Source organism: Primulina eburnea, chromosome 2 (genome assembly GCF_022965805.1).
Source record: "Primulina eburnea isolate SZY01 chromosome 2, ASM2296580v1, whole genome shotgun sequence".
NCBI lineage: Eukaryota > Viridiplantae > Streptophyta > Magnoliopsida > Lamiales > Gesneriaceae > Primulina > Primulina eburnea.
In genome coordinates this window covers 41,988,811-42,009,281 of record NC_133102.1, presented here as the reverse complement: position 1 = coordinate 42,009,281, position 20,471 = coordinate 41,988,811, and the positions used below count along the sequence as shown (strand labels likewise).

The following is a 20,471-nucleotide window of genomic DNA, read 5'->3' as shown; positions in this document are numbered from 1 at the left end:
GGAGGCAAGAGATGGCACAGGCGAGCTGGTAGGGGCGAGCACGAGTGCTTGTAGGGGTGAGCGTGCGACGAGGGTGGAGCTGGTGGTTGGGCGAGCATGAGAGCTGGTACGGGCGAGCACGCGGTGAGGCAAGAGATGGCACGGGCGAGCTGGTAGGGGCGAGCACGAGTGCTTGTAGGGGCGAGCGCGCGACGAGGGTGGAGCTGGTGGTTGGGCGAGCACGAGAGCTGGTACGAGGTTGGCAGACGAGGGCAAGCGAGGTGATGTGCAAGTAGGGCGCGCAGGCGAGAGGCATGGGAGGCGAAGGCGAGGTGGCGAGGGCTTGCGGCTGTTGGTGAGATGCTGTTAGGGCGAGGGTGAGAAGCAAAGGCTTGGTAGGGAGGTGCAGGCTAGTGATGTGTAGGCGTGGGCGAGATGGTGTGGAGCTGAGGATGAATGAGAGAATGAGAATGAAGCGAGAAGAGGACCCTTATTTACAGGAGAGCCTAGATCAGGTCTAGCTCTACAGAGGAGGAATTTTATTTAATTTGTTTCTAAATTTTTGGAGATTAATAAGCAGCAGGGGAAAAATACGCAACTCACACCCCAATAAACCGAGGACAACACAATTAATCGAACTTTGAATATGCGATTTAGTTCGACTCGGGAGGGGGAGACTCGTGATACCCCATGGATGAGCTCATTACCCCTGCTGGTGATACCCCATGGATGGGCTCATCCCTAGCCCAAATGGAAGATAGGCCCATCAAGAGCCCATGTATTCTCCTATAAATACCAGGTTTGAGCGTATGATAATGCATTTACTATATTGTTTTCAGCAGCACCCTTAGTTGCTCCTCTCATATATCATCAGTCACTGACTTGAGCGTCGGAGGGGCTACGCCAAGACACCCTCCTGGCCCCCTCTTAACGGTCTTTTTCGTGATTTCAGGCTCGGCACAATTTCAAAACCATGCGTCTGTACTAGTGACACTTACTGGGAGCGGACCCTAAATTTCCCGTGAGTATCATATATCATAAAATCTAATTAAATGATTAAGTGCTTGGATGGATTGATTTGAGATTATCGATTTCAAATTCATTAAATTGTTTGGATGAACAAAATTGAAGTGAATTTAAGATAAACATAAAGTTAAGTTACAATTTGATTGATGAATGTCAAATATATTCAGGTTCTGCTCGAGAAGATGAATTTGAAATCCATTTCGATTTTATTATTTATAATGAAACTATAAATTAAATCTTAAATTCACATATTACTTTTTCACACATCATTAATACAAATTAGAATGAATTTCAAATGACATCTTTATTGAATGAACATGAAATTCATCATAATTAACATGAAATATTATATAAAATTATAATGTGTATATTTGAAGTTTATGATTTTACTTCTCCCAAAAATTAAAATATACTTGAATATATTTTAAATCCATCAATCCAAACGCAATCTCAAATATATTTTTATTATCTTAGAAAAGCAATACATAGAACTTCAAATCCATTATTACATATTTATATAGTGTTTCATGTTAATCATTATCAAATTCACTTAATAATGATATCATTAGAAATACATTATATTTTATGTAAATACGTAAAATATGTATTTAATATTTGATATATCATTTCATTGTTTACAATAAAATTATAACTCAAATGCATTTATTTCAAATTCATCTATCCAAGTACAACGTTTAAGTTTTTTACAAAATAAGGATAAACTCTAACCAGTCAACATTTTAACACCAGTCTTGAACTAATTCACATTTCAAATGTGCCTGACCCACAAAATCAAATCGATCTTTTCTTGTATGCTCCAATAATTAATCCATGTAAATTATTCATGAATTCCTAGATTTTTTTAAAAAAAAATTGGTCAAAAAACTATGTTATCTTAGACTCCTCTGGTCAGATTATTTTTGGCTCAAAACTTTTCAATATTTCTTCTGGAAGTTCGTCTGCTATAACTTAAAGATCACTAATGTGTCACGATATTTAAGTTTGTCTTCTATATATCTTATGTAGTATTTAATTTTTTATTTGGATATAGATTTTATTTTTTGATGGGCTCGAGAAAAAAGTTTCGAAATTCTAAAAATAAAAATTTACTTAAATTGTTGGTTGCATGAACTAGTAATATTTTCATAATATATCTGAATTAAATATTACTTCAATTTTTTCTCATATTTGATGAGAGTAATTAAATTCTAGAAAATTCTCTTTATTCCTTCAGGAATTTCCTCGAAATTCTCTATTTCGAATAATTTATGTTGATTCCCAGTCTTCAGTTTAATTTTTAATTCTCTTTGAATTTCGAGGTTCTTTTTTAATAATATTCAACCAAAGCAGGTGGGATTCCTCTTTTAAATAAGCAGATAGTATGATGGTGGTGATAGCATTTAAAATATATTAAAATTTTTACTTAGTAAGTTAATATAATGTGATTAAATCTTTTATATTTTTACCATAATTACCATAATTAATAATTACAATTCAATTATAAGTAATCTTATATTTTTTGGTAATTATAATGACATTAGAACCATATAATTAATTATTATAATTTTAGAATCCATTTAGGGAATAAAAAAAACATGTGTAGCTTTCTGATTGGTGAGCGAGAGCAATCTTGATTTCTCAAATTCGAAATATTATTTTTTCTATATTCAACTTTCACCTTTTAATTTAGTCAATTTGACATACTACATCGTTCAATTATTTTTTTGGCATTTTCCACCATCAAATGAAATCAGAACAATGATTTTGCATCATCTTATATGGTAGATGAGATCATACATATGAGGGCACTACCTTCACTTCATTTCAACGGGTAAGATCTTGCCACACATACAATTTCATAAGAAAAGTGGGTCTTATATTGCATGCAGGGCAAATCTTGGCCATCCATCCTATCATGGGACAATGACCACATGGGTATGATGAAATAAACCCAAAATAGGGTAGATGAGATCATACATATGAGGGCACTACCCTCACTTCATTTCAACGGGTAAAATCTTGTCACACATACAATTTCAAAAGAAAAGTGGGTCTTATATATGCATGCAGGGCAAATCTTGGCCATCCATCCTATCATGGGACAATGCTCACATGGGTAGGATGAAATAAACCCAAAATAAGGTAGATGAGATCATACATATGAGGGCACTACTCTCACTTCATTTCAACGAGTAAGATCTTGCTACACATACAATTTCAAAAGAAAAGTGGGTCTTATATATGCATGCAGGGCAAATCTTGGCCATCTATATTATCATAGGACAATGCCCACATGGGTAGGATGAAATAAACCTCAAAATAATTACTCTAATGACCTCGATTACGTATACCAAATGAGTCATGAGTCACGCATTTATATTTACAATATTATGATATAATATATAACACTATATCTTTTTGTAAGTAATGAATGAATATTCAAAAGCTTATATGATAACTAAATGAAATAAAGAAGTCATTTAATCGAGCGACCGATTCTTTAAAGTATTTGAGAAGAGTACCTTATTTATATAATATGAAACACCTATCCTTAAGAGAATATAAGCATGAAACCTATAGTAGACATATAGAAATTTTGTATATTAAAAATATTCAATTTTTTTATTCAAAATTAATAATAATAATAATAATAATAAAAGAAAGCAAGAAAGAAGATGAAGATGAAGAAATAAGGGAAAAATGGCTTTTGGTTAATATTTTTTTAAAAAAAAAATTTATTTAGTGGTTACGACCTTTCAAATTCTACGTAAGCCACAACAAGTCAAGCTTCATTTAACGTTGGATGAACGATATTATTATTATTATATTTAAGCTTGAGTTGGTCGGTATTTTCTAATTTGTTCCAATAAGGTTAACATCAATGGAAACGCACACCAAATTCTTATTATTAATTTTGTTGAGATAAATTTCAGTAAAAAAAATACTATATAAAAATTGATAATTTGATTTGACCTAATCAATTTTACCTTATTACGAGTTTGAGTGGATCTCATGTGAGACCGTCTCACAGATCATAGAGACGGGTCAACCTACTCATATTCACAATAAAAAGTAATACTCTTAGTATAAAAAATAATATTTTTTTATGGATGACTCAAATAAGAGACTCGTCTCACAAATACGACCCGTAAGACCGTCTCACACAAGTTTTTGTCTACGAGTTTATTATGTACATAAATGAAATAAACTTGTTAAATATATAAGAATTGTCTTCAAAGGTGAAAGGGCAAATTTAAAAAACTGTGACTTTTAACTTCTTCTTTTTTTGTTTTTAAAAAACAATGTACTAATAAGAAGTAGAACCTTTTATAAATGAATTTTTTATTAAATATAAGATCGATCATTTGTCGTTTTTGTCAAAAATTATTACGAATTGTAACAATATAATTTAAATATTTTAAATCGTACAATATCTTAACTACTTGATAATTTTTTTGATCAAGATAATTATTGTGTCTCAATAGCAAACACCGTAAAACATGAAAGAAAAAGAAAAGTTTTTTTCTATAGACCCACATCGTGCAACTTACAAGCCTTCCTCAACCGATAATCACCCCAATTGATTTAAATTTAAATTTTAAATTTAATTTTAATATAAGTCAATTTTAAATAAGATTGACTTTGAATTTCCTCGATAATTCGCCACGTATTGTTTTCTTTAATTCCCTTAAAGTCAAATAACTCCGAAAATCCTCACCCAAGTTATTTCCTCCCTATGGCCACATTTGAAAATTTTACTTACAATCCTCAAAGACCTTTATCCCATCAATCTCCTTCAAGTAATCCGGACAATGGATTTGCAATCTTTGCTATTGCAGTATTAGCCATCTCCGCCACAGCTTTCTTGACACTCACCTACTACTTTTTTGCCACAAAATGCTACCTTAGATGTCAACGGCGGCACAACCCTTCGAGCCATGTCTCCGGCAATCGAGCACCGGGACACGAAGATCAAGTCCCGGTCTACTTGAGAGGGATCGATGAGTTTCTGACTCAAGAACTTCCAGCTTTTCTGTACATCAGGAATGACCAAGAAAGCAGCAGTTTCTTGAAATGTGTGGTGTGCTTGAATGAATTTCAATATAATGAAATGCTAAGAATTCTTCCAAAATGCAGCCATGCATTTCATTTGGATTGCATTGATGTATGGTTACAGAGTAATTCCAACTGCCCTTTATGCAGATCAACCATTTCTTGCATGAACGGATATAGGTTCGAGAAAATTTTGGCTCCAAATTATTCAAGTCAAGAAGATTTTGTAGTGTTTGAAGTGAGTGGAGCAGATGGAACAGACAGGGATCAAGAAATAAGTGATTCAACTAGTAGCCATTCTTCAAGAAACTTGGAACAGCAGATGGAGAAACTCAAGAAATCGAGAACCTATCACGAGATGGGAGATGAAGGCATAGATGTAAGAAAGAAATATGGAGAATTTTCGGTTCCGCCCATCAGACGATCTTTATCCATGGATTCTCTCGCGAATGCCTGTCTTCACTCACAATTCGAGAGGTAACATCGCATAGATGGCACATCAGTGAAGTTCGAAGCAACGAATAAATTAGCAGCAGTAGTGATAGTAGACTGTTATTTTCATTCGGACAGGGAAGAAGATCAAGAAAGACAAATCTTCTTGTTCAGTTTTAGCCCACTTACTATTACAGCATCATCATAATACTTGACCAGGTAATTTTCTTTACTGGTTGCAATAATTACGATATATTTCAAATATACCTTGAATTAATGCCTCGAATCTTTCTTTCAAAGAAATAAATCTCTCCAAAACAAATTCATCGATCCAACCACGATATAAAATGATTTCCTAAGACATAAATTGTGAAAACAAGGACCATGATTTACTGTTATCCATACTATAATACTAAAAAAATATCATTATGTGAACCATCTTTGTCACTAAGCGTACAAATTTATTTCCCCGTAAATGTCATTTCACCATAATACCCTTTGAAATTCGGCTTGTTTGGAGATACTGCCCACCCCTTTTGGGCTGAAAAAATAAAAATAAAAATAAAAACCTCCTCTCATAGATTTCCCTTTCCAGGCTTTATGCCCTCAAAAACAAGAAAAAAATTGCATTAAAAAAATAACGATTTTATGAGAATATAAAACATAAAAAAGTGATAACTTAAACCCAACATTTGAGGGAAGTCGAGAATAAATATATTTTTCACAAATTAGCAATACATGAGATCCTAGTTTAATCTTAACCTGTAACATAAACATACACATAGCAAGAAAACGATCACAAGTATATTTATTAAATATTTGGTCAGTCTTTCACAACATATCCCTCGTGGCTCGAAATCTCCGTTGCTCTGAAGTTAACTAATTTTAAAATGTGATTTCAAACAATTGAATTAATGTACATTTAATATTATTTTATAATATTAAATCATATAATATAATAACATTTAAAAGCATAATCTTATAGTAAATATTTTCAAATAACTAATAGACTGAATCCATTAAAAATTAATAAATTTGACCACGGACGTCATCAATCCAGGTGGCATTTATTTTATAAAAACTGTTAATTAAGATGCCAGTTAGAAGTTAAGTATCTGTCAGTAGTGAAGGATTCTGTATCTTCTTGTTTGACTTCAAGAAATCACTCACCTCGAGATATGTTTTACATGGTAAGCACAGTGCTACACAAGATTTTAACAATAAATAATACATTATATTAAACAAAAATTCTTACCGAAGTAAAACTGTTATTATGCCTGAGATACAATAAAATGGAACCAGAATCGAATTTCAACATTTCTAAACCGATTTCTCGAGGAAACGGAAGCTTACCAAAAATGAAAAATAATAAATTATAGTCTTAAAGAAAAAATTTGGCTAAAATCTCACAAGCTATACAATTTTGTCCAAATCCGACACGACCCTATCGTCTCACGGAACAATATTGGATCTCTAATCTGAACTCATTTTTTTATGTCAAAAAGTATTACTTTTCAATGTAGACGTAAACCGATTGACCCTTAAGTAGGTATTATTAAAGTTATAAGAGTATCATTATATAGCAATAACACAGTAGCATAACACGGGAATAGTAGTTAGTAGTATTGCCAACACCCTTGTGTTGTTGTGGCATAAACTTACAACAATAGGGGAGAGATGGGAGTCCGAATCATGTTAAAACAAAAACCTTTCACCCCCATTGTCATGAATTAAAAAAAAAAGAATAGTCAGCAGTATTGCATTATCATACTAGAATGAACTTAGTGTTATAATCATTATTATATTCTAGGCAGTAGCAGCTCATAACAACTGGGGATACCTGAATATTTGAAAAGTTCAGCACAAGGGAAGGGGCAGTTACAAGTCCTCACGGTGGTCGTGATCTTGTGAATGCCACTTACAACCTTGGATGAAGCTAAGATCTCCAACAAACCACAAAATGAGATCTAGCCAAAATATGAGAATCCCATTTGCCAAAACGACATGAACAAGTAGTAGCCAGAAACTACACAAGCAAGTAGTCGCCAAAAAAACGATAATTGACACCATCGTGCACCATAACGTCTTACTTCACATTCATATCTCATCTCTTATGATGGAACCGCACCTTCACCAAGAACTGCAACTTGACCTACATCATAATGTTCAAGTCACCAAACCTTGTGCAAATGCACTTATGCATGAGTGCTAAAGATTGACTGCGCTCAAACATTCACCAAACTAAATTCATTATAGATGAATCAGTAGATATAGGCATTATTTAGCAGAATTCTACACAAAAACGAAAGAAACTGGTGGCCAGTTTCAGTACACGATTTCTGAAAATATAAAGCCAATAAATTTATTTCAGCGAGGTTTGAGAAACTTCATATTATAACCTTCTAACTCAACCCTCCACACAATTAGGTAACACACCTTTCATTAAATGAGACAAACCTACTAGGCTACTACAAAGGTATAGTGTAGTTTTATGAGGGAAATATGTATATGTGGAAGGAAAAGATAATCTTGTTCCAATACTCAATGAATACAACCCTACATATATACTACACAAATGAAAGCTAGCAACCTAATCTATCCGAAGATAATCACAAAATAAAGGATAAAAGTTTAAATATGAAAAACAGCTTATCCGAGTTGATCTTATCGGATCGTCAACAGTCCCCCTCAAGTTGGGTTGATTATGTTGATCATGCGCAACATGGATATCAATTTTTAAATGTTGGTCGGCATAGGGCTTTAGTTAGGATGTCTGCAACTTGTGCGTGGCTAGGGACATAACACAGTTTCAAAGTTCCTTCCTCGAGTTTTTCACTTATGAAATGACAACTTCAACATGCTTAATTCGATAATGATGAACTGGGTTCTTGGCAATACTTATCGCAGCTTGATTCTCACACTTTAGTTCCACTACATGATGCCCCTCTAATTTCAGTTCTGCCAACAACATTTGTATTCATATACCTTCGCAAGTTCCATTGGCCAAGGACCGAAACTCGGCTTCTGCACTGCTTCTTGCCACCACATATTGTTTATTGCTTCACTATGTTACAATGTTACACCATACAAATGAGCAATACCCAAATGTGGATCGTCTGTCAGTGGAGTCCAATCAGCATCACTGTATAATTGTATGTTTCTTAGGGCAGTCTTGTGGAAGCATAGTCCCTTCCCAGAGGATCTTTTGAGGTACTTCAACGCGTGAAAAATATTCATATGTTCTTCTGTTGGATTGTTCATGAACTGGCTTACAACACTTGCAACAAATCCAATGTCAGGTCTTGTGTGAGATAGATATTGATAATTTGTCCACTAACCTCTGATATCTTCCTTTATCCACTGTTAGACTTTCCTCATTCTTTCCAAGTTTTATATTTGGATCCATAGGAGTATTAAGAGGCTCGCATCCCAATATCCATGTCTCTTTCAAAAGGTCTACGACAGATTTTCTTGAGAAATAATCATGTTTTAATCTGGTCCCTTCCATTCCCAAGAAATAGTTCATGTGCCCTAGGTCCTTCGTCTCGAATTCTTTTGAGAGTAGTTGCTTGATCTGAGTTATATCTTCTTCATGGTTCCCAGTAATAATAATGTCATCGATATATACAATGATAACAGAAATCTTGTCTTGGTTGGAATGCTTGACAAACATTGTGTGATATGATGCACTTTGTGCATCCACTTTCTTTCAAGACTTTGGTGAACTTGTGGAACCAATCTCTGGGAATTAATTCAAACCATAAAGTGATTTCTTTAATCTGCATAGTTTATTGGCAGTAGTTTTGGATTCAAATCCATGTGGAATACTTATGTAGATCTCTTCTCCCAAATCTCCATCTAAGGATGTATTCTTAACATCAAGTTGATATATAGGTCAGTCTAGATTTGCAGCAATAAATAGGAACACATGAACCGTGTCTAGCATGGCTACTGGGGCAAAGGTCTCTTGATAATCAATCTCATATGTCTGAATAAACTTTTTTGCTGCTAATCGTGATTTATATAGTTCAACGCTCTCATCGGCCTTATGTTTGATTGTGAAAATCCACTTGCAACCAACAAAAGTTCAGTGATATGCCAAGTGTTGTTCTTTTCAAGAGTATGTATTTCATCAAAGGCCGCTGCCCTCCATTGTGGGTGTTGAAGAGCTTCGGTGATGCTTGATGGGACATCTACCTAGTCTGAATTCACAACAAAGGCTAGATATGCAGGAGATAATTAAATCAAGATTGAAAAAATTACTTATAGGGTGTCGGGTGCATAATACTGATCCTTTTTCTCAATGCAATTGGTCTATCATCAATATCAAGTCAGTCAAAGCTTGGCATACCTTGATTGTTTTCCAGAGATTGTTGAAAGAATGTTCTTGGATTGTTGATTATGTGTTTGGTCCTGAGGAGGCTTCCTACGTGAATAAACATGGTCAAAAGGTAAAATTTGGGAGTTATCTGATGGGATTGTGTATCAATATAAAGGATATGATGTGACTTGGGTTGGTCACTTGGTATGTGAGAGGTTCCGGATTATGAGGTTCATTGATCATATGTTCCCCCCGAACTGAAAGAAAGGTTTAGACTCATTGAAGGTGACATCCATTGAATTGTAGAATTTCTTTGTGGTCGAGGAATAACAATTGTAGCCCTTCTGATACCCAAGAAAAATACATTTGAGCGAACGCGGATCATGCTTGCCTCTACGTTGGGAATGAATATGCACAAAAGATGAGCAACCAAAAATATGCAAAGGAATGTTGTGTAATAAGTGTGATTTAGAGTAGATGCTGAGGAGAGATTGGACAGGTGTTTGGAACTTAAGGACTCTAGAACGCATTCGATTTATGAGGCAAGTGGTTGTGAGAACAACCTCACCCTAGAAATGATGAGAGACATTATGTATGAACAATAAAAAACGATCCACCTCGAGTAGATGACGATTTTTTCGTTTTGCGACACCATTTTGTTGAGGTGTGTCAACGCAGGAGCTTCGATGATTTATTCCTCGAGTAGTTAGGTAATCCCCAAGGGCTATGTTAAAGAAATCAAGAGCCCCATCAGTGCGTGGGATTTGGATATCAGTTGAGAATTGTGTGTATCATAGCGGATAATGCATTAAAAATTGTTGGCGTCTAACTCTTGCCTTTCATGATAAAAACCCAAGACGGACAAGTATGATCATCAACAAATAATAAGAACCATTGAGTACCCGTTATGTTTTTGACACGAGGTCTCCAAAAATCGTTACGTATTATCGAAAAAGGCTTGGACAGTGTATATGTTTGTGGTTTGAACGAGAGAACTGCCTTGACATGACAAACATCACAATGAGGAAATGAAGAGTTTATTTTCACAAATGGATATTTCTTAGTCAAAAAATGTGACCTAGAGAGATGCCATGTGTCCCAGAGAACAGAATCAGAAATCATAGACATGGACGAAGGGACTTGACGCCAATGTTAGTCCTGAAAAACCCGATTAAAAATATGCAGCGCATGCAGTCTTATTCAATGCACTACGGAAACGTATACATGACAGTCGGGACAATACACATATGTAGATAAATCTTGGTGTGCTTTCATAAATATGGGGATAAACCAAATGAACCGAACCAAACACTTCGACATCCATCTATTACGACTGATTTTGACTTGAGGAGGGGGTAGTGACAGTGCAATTGCGGACATATGATATCGTATCCAATAACTGAAATCTTATGTGATGACCGAGGACACCTGGATTGAATACTCCACATAGGATTGGAGAGGGTAGCGTGCTGACAGAACATTCGATCACGTTGTTCTTTGGTAAACGATACTGATGCATAAGAAGACTGATACGAGACAACAATGTGTACGACGTTCTCTTGCTAGTTTTCAATCCACTAGTTACCATGTATCTTCTAGCAACTATCGATATTATGCGTGGGTTTCTTGCAAAAATCGAACCAAAGACGTCCCGATATCATATTTTCTTTATTATTGTTTGAATATTGTCCGCAGCGAATTCCTTGACGGGCGAGAGAAATCAGATAAGAGATGAAGTAATTTGTTTTTGAAGGACGAGAGATATCAGATGATTCTTGGGACGAACCATGCATCACCTTGCATCGACTTTCCTTCTTACGTACCTCCAAGAAAGCTGCGCAAAAACTAGGCAAAGACTTCGTGTTAAGAACTCTGCCCCGGACATCATCAAATTAATATGTAGGCCCACGAGGAACTTCAAGACCCGTTTGTTTTCGATAATGGATCTGTACAGCTTCTCGTCTTTGGAGCACTTCCAATCATGCATCTCAATCAAAACTGCGAGTGAGGGCCGAGAATACCCATTCACGTTGGAATCATCTTGTCGAAGATTGTGTATTGCCGATTCAGTTGCAAAGAGCTAAACTGTATTGTCGCTGCAGCAATAGGATTCACGAGCAGCGTCCCAAATCTCTAAGGCAGAAATATAAAGAAGGCAGGGATCATTGAATTAATCAACTACGACATGACCTAGTTGTTTTCGGTCTTCCACGTCTTGAATTTTGGATCGGTGGAATCAGGGCATGTCGCGGAACCCGTAGGAAAATCCTCCTCTCGACGGCAGATGTACATTAACACGAACTGCGACCAAGGCAGAAAGTTTTTGCCATTAAGTTTATGGCATGTGATTAAAAGAGGAGATGTGTCGCCCAAAGGCTGTGGTGTGTGTGCCTGAGAAGAGGAGTTGGAAGCGGAGGCCATGCCGTATTTTGTCATTGATCGGCCCCTTCTTCTGATTCCATATAGTTTTATGAGGGAAATATATATACGTGGAACGAGTAAGATAACATTATTCCATGAATACTCAATAAATACAGCCTTACATATATACTACACAAATGAATCTAGCAACCTAATCTATTCGAATATTAAAATTACAAAATAAAGTATAAAATTTTAAATATGAAAACAGCTTAGCCGAGTTGATCTTGTCGGATCTTCAACATATTGCATTATATAGGCCAACTAAGTTTTGCTTCATGCACTAAGTGACATATGATAAATTCAAGTCCCGCTTGTTTTTTTGGGTAGAAAATTCTAGTCAACTTTTCAAGTACAAGAACAATGACAAATCAGTTTCCCATCATACCAAATGAATTAAAAGCTGATGGCATGACAAGATAATTATCTAATTTTCTGTTTAGGTGCATTCCAATCTCATTACTAGTAAGATTGTGTCCTAATGTTCTCATAAACTAAGTTACGTGCAACTTCTTCATGGAGTAAAAATTAACAAAGCAAAAAACCATAATTAAGATTCATACCAAGAAATGTGTTGCATGCACAACAATTATTGATGATTGTGAAACAGACAGCATATATCAGTATGTTAATAGCAACTATTTGCTGAATTAGTCCAAAGAAAGAATCAGGGTCTTTAACAACTCGTACACTGTCTTACTCGATCATAGAACATTTCAATAGAAATTACACACCATAAGAACGGTAAGCCATGTTCATGAATGTATAAGCAATATGCCACATTGTATGAGATATGATTACTCAAAAAATTACTTACTTGAGCTGTGTTATAGACAATATACTCATTGTACATTAGCTCGGATGCCCTGACATTTGATGCTGTTGGTTTTCCACATGGTACAACTACATTATTCCTCCACTTCCACATATTCAGATTGTAGAGGCACATTTTTGCCGAGGCCTTTTGTGGAGTGCTTGCCTTTAGGCGGCTTATCCATGTACTAAATTAAAGTTCCAAACAAACTAATTTGTTACAGAGAAAGTGAAAGACGTGCACATATCTAAATGTGAAGGATGTCAAGAACTACAATCGAGCCAGTCTAGATCTCAAAATAAAAAAAAAATTAAGAATAACCAAAGATAAGAGGTAAAACATAGGCTTCACGTCACCTGGGACTTTGTTAGCTCATAAACATCACCCAAGGCAACTTCACTGAGAAGCATCAATCCCACTGGATTCTTCCGGTCAGTATAACAATATTGAGCACTTTTACTAACCAGATCAGCAAAGTAAATTCCCTTCCCAAACTGCATCGAAAATTAATGGTAAGTTTGATTCTTCACAAAGAAGTAATGAACACCTAAATGAAGTTATGGCTGATGAGCAAAAAACAATACCATGTATCCAGTAGCCGGGGCTTCAGGAGGAGCAATTCTTAATCCTTCTCGAAGGATACCAACAAAGTTGGTCAACCTCGAACCTGTAAGTAACAGAAACTTACAGAGTTATTTACCCAAAAGCTACATCTCAGAGATTTAATTCGAGTGTGCAATTCTGTTATCCAAGCAAATGGCAGGAGTATCACCGTGCCAGAGAAGCATCTTGTTCTTAAGTTTTGCTCTATAAGGAGCGTATTTGTCCAATTCCCCTTCCCTTTCCAGAGAAAACACTTCCTCCAATTTGAGAGCCCATTCCTGAGAGCATCGCAATGTACATAATCAAAATTTGGGCACATACACTTGCACACTAAGAACATTTCTTTAGCCCAAGCCATCATGCTGAATGCAACAAGGAAAAGTGAACTCAAGCATAAAAATGGAGGGCATGTGGACAGGAAATTACTGTATGAGTGGGAGCATGTGTAGTATGGAGATACTTCTCAATCAGGCGAAAATCTTCACTATCCTGAGGCAGAGGGGAAATATTACAGTGCAACTTCCTAGTACTTATCATCGACAGAATCATTGCTATCAGTATCGAAACCAACTACTCTGGATGCTATTTCAATATCCTGGAGAGCTTCCAGCATTTTCACCTAAAGAAAAATATAATTAGATCATTCATCACACAGCAGACAGGTCAGTCACATAAGAATAATGGATTACAGTGAGAACTATGATTTCAAAAAAGGGAGAGAGAGAGCATATGCTGATCTTTTAATATCCATTGCCTTCTTCAACCACATCATAGTCACTGACCTCAGCTAGTAAGAATATTTCTAAGCTAAAATCTACTTCTTGCAAAAATAAAAAAAAATCACGGAGAATGGAGAGAATGGCTCAAGTCTCTGTTAGTTATCTCCAACAGATTCTTGTTTCAATGACTTGGTGATATAAACAGACCCTCAGAAAAACGCATGATCAAGTATAGAAGCTCTAACAAGCTTGCAAAATGTTGATTACCGAACCAAATCTGTCACATAAGACTTTACATAGATCTAATGAAAGTATTAATAAACGATGGTACAGCAGTACTCACGACGAAACACTCCATACAACAAAAAATATTTCACGAAAATACAAAGAGGTTAAAATATTATACTACATATCTTGCCAATTTGAATGTTTCACAGCGGCACAGCCCAATACTTCACCCCTCCAAATCCAATTCAGGAAAAAAAAAATAAATATGCATGAGGGACAAGAAGACCCAGTAGTCAACAAATGCAAAGAGACATCATCATTTTTATATACAAAAACTGGTAGTAGCAACGCCGCCCCTGTACCTTCATCTTAAAGTCATCCTCATCACAAATCACATGTGGATGAGTGGAAGGGATAACGGTGAAAAATCTGTTGCTTGCGTCAACAATCAAACTCTCTCTAACAGAAGGAGCATAAGCAGTATCATTTAATAAATTCTGTATCTGTGTCAATGCCTCGAAGCCTGCAATTAGGACAAAACATTAGATGTACATTGATCAATGCTCAGTTATTTGATTAACTAGAATATAAAATATAATTTTCTAACAATAACTTATCTAGATAGATATACCTCTTTGAATGTTACTTTTGCTTAGTTTTCCGAGCGGCATTTCAGATAGGTTGATCTCAAATTCCATCATCGCAGCCCTGCAAAAATTTGAACCTCCCTATCTGTGGTTCGAAAAGCATAAGGTTTCATCAAGTAGTAGTACAAATCAGTAACCTGTATGTCTCCACATTAAAAAGTATTTTCATCAATTCCACCAACTGAGGTGCAAGTTGGCTGTTTGCAAAGTCAAGCTGCTTCCTGGGTGAATTTTTAACCCCATAATCCTGCAAAACAGAAACTAGAACAATCAAACCGATAACATTTCACGATTTTAAGAACATGCTTTCATTCTCCAATAGGAAAAATTCAAAATCAGAGGAGAAAGATATTGGCGATACAATGTCCAATGGATAGAATCTTCCAGGTTGTTTGCGGAAATCTTTCTTTTGTTCCCATGCCTCCCAAGGGTTCCCAGTCTTCTCAAGAAATAATCGCTTGAATTCTTGAATTGCGTCAGATTTAGGCATCTGCTCTAACTTGTTTCCCCCTATTTTTTCATTTCCAACTCGACCCCATTTTCGGAAAACATGACAATCAGTGCCGCTATCATCTTGAATGATTTGAAGAATATAGTAGCTTCACATGACAGACAAAAAATACAATTTCAGGAAATATCACTAGAAAATAAAGTATCTCACATATCACAGCAAGCATATTGAAATTTGAAGTTTATAAAACCAAAAAAAACAGCATTGAGATGTTCAAGGCAGATCATCAAGATCACACACACACATGCACTCAAATGTTATGTTTGGTGGTGTCTGACCTTTGGAATACAAAGTATAAAAGGTAACATTATGTGAAAACATATCACAAAATATTATTCTCTGCATGATTCACCCACAACATTTTAATTTTCCATCCTACTCCAACAATATAAACCAACAATAAAATTCAGAACAGTTGAAGCACTTGATATGCCACAATTAAAATTCAGAACAGTAGAAGCACTTGATATGCTGTCAAGTTGGCACCACATTCGCATAAAAAATCAAATTTTCAAAATATAATGTATAAATAAAATTCGAGAAGTTAGAAATTCGGAAAGAAAGCCTTATTAAGATGACCATTAATTAAATTACTTCAGAAAGAATAAGAGCATTTACCTATTAACACCAGTTGACAAGTCAGACATGTTCAAAGTTGTATTATAGATATTTTTCCCAACCTCCAGAATGTGCCCAGAATCTTGTAAACCAGAAGACTCGTGTACAGCACTTTGCCCTTTCACCTTGACTGTAGCCATGCTATGTGTCTTTTCAACAGATTCTACTTTGTACAAATCAAAAGGGAGTTTTTTCTGTCTTTTAATGCAATCAATCAAATAATCTTCCCTTAACACTGGAAGTTTCATTCTCCTGTTAGGAAGAAATCATTGAGTGAAGGACAGAAAAAAGGTCAGAGAGGTAGGGACCAATGGGTGGTATGATATTCTTTGCAGTTTCCCAGGATTACCTCGCCTTTCTTATTTCTGCCCCAATTTCATCCAACACAGCACTTACAACTAAGCAATTGGTTTCTGTGATATTAGAAGAACATCAATTTTGATTTACAAGAACTGAGAGACAAAAAACTCAAATTTTCAATTGAAGAAGAGTGGCTATAAACCTTTTCTTATCTTGGTATGAACCTGTCCACCTGCTTCTTCTATTTTGCTCTTCCACTCTTCCTGTGAAAGTACTTTCTCAGAAAAAAAGCCTCCTTCTAATCCATTATATAGCTCAAAGAACATTTATCAGCAAGATAATGAGGGAGGGGAAAAAGATGTCTTAAAAATACCATAGATTCATGCGGGATTCCAGCAAGAGCAACTTTCAAATCTCCAATCTTTTCAACCTTTGATGAGGGGCTTAACCAATTGACGGCTTGACTGCCTGATGATCCACAAGGAGAAGATTGAAGGATAACTCGTTCTGTTTTTTTTGCTTTTTGTGACTTAAACCACTGAGGATATCAATTGAGTAGTGATGTTAACTTTTAGGTCAACGATTCAAAGAATGAAAAGCATTATGGTGTCATAAAAGTACAATAGAAAATATAAGAAAAACTACATGGTGCAAATCAACTAACATACCTTCAAGAGAAAGTCGTTACTTGTTTCTTCAGGGATTTTCCACTTTCCCTTGACACGCTGAGGTTTAGCGGTGGAATACGAACACTTACTCCACTCTGATAAATATCCACAGCATCTGTACATACCTGAGGAATAACGAATCCATCCCGAGCAAAGAGGGCATTTTGAAAGTGCTCCAAAAAGCATTCCATCAGCACTAAAAGGACCAAAAATGGAGAAACAATAAGAGGAGTCCAACATTAGAGAAACCATTGACACGATAAAAACTGAATGGCACAATAATTATCAGGTTAATAGATGAAATTATAACCAATCAGGACATGTACGAAACGAAAATCAGCGAGATAAAAAATAGTAATAAATCAATCCAGATATATAAAATTTGGGGGCCGGGGTGAGTGGGAAGGGATTTTTAGGATTTTCTAAAATAAGCATTTCAAATTATTTCACTAGGTCAAAGAGTTTTGCAGTCAAATTGATCAAAAGAGAATAAAATTTACCAACGTTCTCGCAAATCAAGCTCTGATCCCTTCAAATCCTGATCATTGACTTCAAGCATCTCTCTCAACTCTGAAGAAGTCACGTGCTTTTTGAGATCATCTTTAAGCGCCCACAGAGCCCTAGTCTGATCCTCAAGTTGGCTTTCCAGGACAGATTCTTTTGAGGGTTCACCTTCAACATTTTTCACATTATTTCCAGAAGGCAACTTGATTGAAGAACTGTTACCTCCACCTTTAGAATTTTTCGGTTCCTGATCGCTTTCAAATGCTCTTTTCCTCTTGTTACCACTTTTGGATGTTGAATCCTGCAACAGATTTTTCTCCTCTTTAACGTCTACTTTTGTGCCTGAAACAAAAATCATGGGTCATCATGACAGTAACCAAAGAAATCCCCAAGAAATCTAATGATTTATCCTGAAAATTTGGAAGTTGGACCTTCTAAAGCAGAGGCATTATTTGTAACAAGAGAAGTAACTGTAGCACGATCAGTGGCTGAAAGACTTTCCCATCCAGAAAATTTTTCTACCTGGGAAGTCGGTGACATTTCCATGTAACACTTTGCATGGTGCCATGCCAAGGCTCTAGCACTTTCACCTTCAGGTTTAGTTGATATACGAACCTAAGTAAAGAGGGGGGGGGGGGGGGAAACAGATCTTTAACAAGGCTTCCACAGACCTGATGGCATCTGTATACATGGTCATGAAACAAATTTACAAAATCTAAATTTGCGAAAAGAAACAATGGTAACAACAGTTCGAGAAGAACCCCTCTTCAGTTCAATTGTGAATGGGGGAAATCAGAATAGCATCAGATAAAGACTTTACGGTGAGACATCAGAGCATGCAAAGCCATGATTGTCATAATTGCTTACAAAAGAACACATGATTAGTCATGAAAATAATGAATTATTTCCGAATAGCTATATATCTGTAACTAGTGTAGTAAATAGTGATGAACAGAGATGTCATGATTAGGTTCTTGACAATTGATTTTGACAATAACCCTTAAACAAGTTTGTGCTACAGATGTAACTAACTGAAAGGCCACTCGACATCCCCAACTCGTCTGTTTCATTAAGAAATTGCGCACTATCATATGATCCAGCCGGAGTAACAGGTTTTAAAACTATCTTACCTTGTAATTAGGAAGAAGGCAAGTAAAAGGATGATGAGGACATGCACATATAGAAGACTGGCTAAATAAAACATCAATCTCTTTATTGTTTAACAGGGAAAGTCGCAAAATACTTAACCTCTCCCTTTGTAATCTTTTGATTGCAGTATCGACAAGTAGCACGGGACGTTGGTGAAACTTCTATGCCACATTGGAGGGCAGGAGAAGCAACTGAATCTGTCTGACCGACACCATCTACGTATTTCCTAATTGTCTGTTGATCTTCCCACCGAAGCAATTCTAAGCCTTCAACATCATCAACCCTGATAAGAATGTAAAGAAATGTAAAAGAATTAGGAAACTGAATATTTACAATTAGTCCATCAAAGGTCGAACAAATCCTGCATCTGATAGCACTTACGATTTTATCTGTTTTTTTTTCTTCATGATGCAATGAGCATGGTTCCACATCTGGCTCCAAAAACAAACACCAGTTAGGTGGCATCAAACAAGCTATCTGCTTAATTAAGAGCCATTTGAATATCAAACGAAGGAGTTAAAAAACGTAATGGTTGGTTCCAAAAACCCTAGATATCAAAAATATCTCGTGTTACACAAGTTCCACACAGGAAACACAAAGAACCTAGAAACCCCAAAGGGCAAACAATTGTTTAAATTATGCAAATGACAAGAATGCACCCCAGAAATGACTCTATGGTACAAATGTCAGGTACTAAAGGAGAAACGAACCAGGAAACAAAAAAATGACATCAATGTACTTAGAAAGCCAAAAAAAAATCATTTTTAAATATATGAACAAAAAAATACTAAAACTGAGTTCATTTTTCAAAATTTATGACGAAAAGAAACAACAAGAAGATATATGAATGAGCGAAGGAAGAAAAAGATAAATACAGGCATGAAGCCATCAAATTGGGAAGCTTGAACCATCTTTCCGAGCCTGAGATTCTCCTTCTCAATGTGATTCTTGCAAGTCTTGCACGACGATCTTGATGACTTTGCATACTCCACTTTCCACGGCTTTGGAGGGTTCGCCATTTCCCCCACTTTCCTATCTTTTTTCCCCCTTTTCTCCCTTTCTTTTGCGATCGGTGTAGATACAGAAATAACGTGACTACAGGATTCTGCACACCGACCGTGAGAGAAATGATAAAATAGAAAACTTGTCACCGCAGTGGGATCTAGGGAGTCACTTTGAGCTTAGGCCCACTAACATACATTGTACTAACAATCGAAATCCAAAAACTTTGAAACATGTTGATACCATCGGATCTCGCCTTATAAATTGCAAAAAAAAAAAAAAAAATTGAACTTGGTTAATATCTCAAGCTGTATATATTAAATGGAAAAATTAATGATTTTTTAAATGTTTTTTCCATATCTGATTATTATATTCATTATACAATTGATTGGATTCCAAATTTCCTTCCTCTCTTGCAAATTAAAACAGTAGCCAACAATAGCATATCCTGGCCACCATTTTATTTTATATACAAA

The 20,471-nt window shown here is 35.9% G+C and overlaps 2 protein-coding genes across 2 annotated transcripts; one reads left to right on the top strand and one right to left on the bottom strand.

Annotated features, from left to right (window-relative positions):
- Nucleotides 1-4,741: 4,741 nt before the first annotated feature.
- On the top strand, nt 4,742-5,539 carry LOC140824337 (RING-H2 finger protein ATL16-like). Its single transcript, XM_073185937.1, has one exon. It carries the CDS (start codon nt 4,742-4,744, stop codon nt 5,537-5,539), a length of 798 nt encoding a protein of 265 aa, XP_073042038.1.
- A 1,882-nt stretch (nt 5,540-7,421) lies between these two features.
- Nucleotides 7,422-20,192, bottom strand: LOC140823291 (poly [ADP-ribose] polymerase 1-like). Its single transcript, XM_073184559.1, is given in 22 exon segments — nt 7,422-7,642; nt 13,050-13,154; nt 13,156-13,233; nt 13,403-13,540; nt 13,631-13,713; nt 13,819-13,927; nt 14,076-14,174; nt 14,176-14,268; nt 14,959-15,119; nt 15,228-15,304; nt 15,381-15,490; nt 15,605-15,842; nt 16,373-16,624; nt 16,722-16,785; nt 16,875-16,935; nt 17,046-17,210; nt 17,341-17,536; nt 17,841-18,186; nt 18,276-18,459; nt 19,093-19,276; nt 19,375-19,424; nt 19,869-20,192. Coding segments are annotated over 22 exon segments (2,985 nt in total). The 5' UTR covers nt 20,013-20,192; the 3' UTR covers nt 7,422-7,594.
- Between the last annotated feature and the right edge of the window lie 279 nt (nt 20,193-20,471).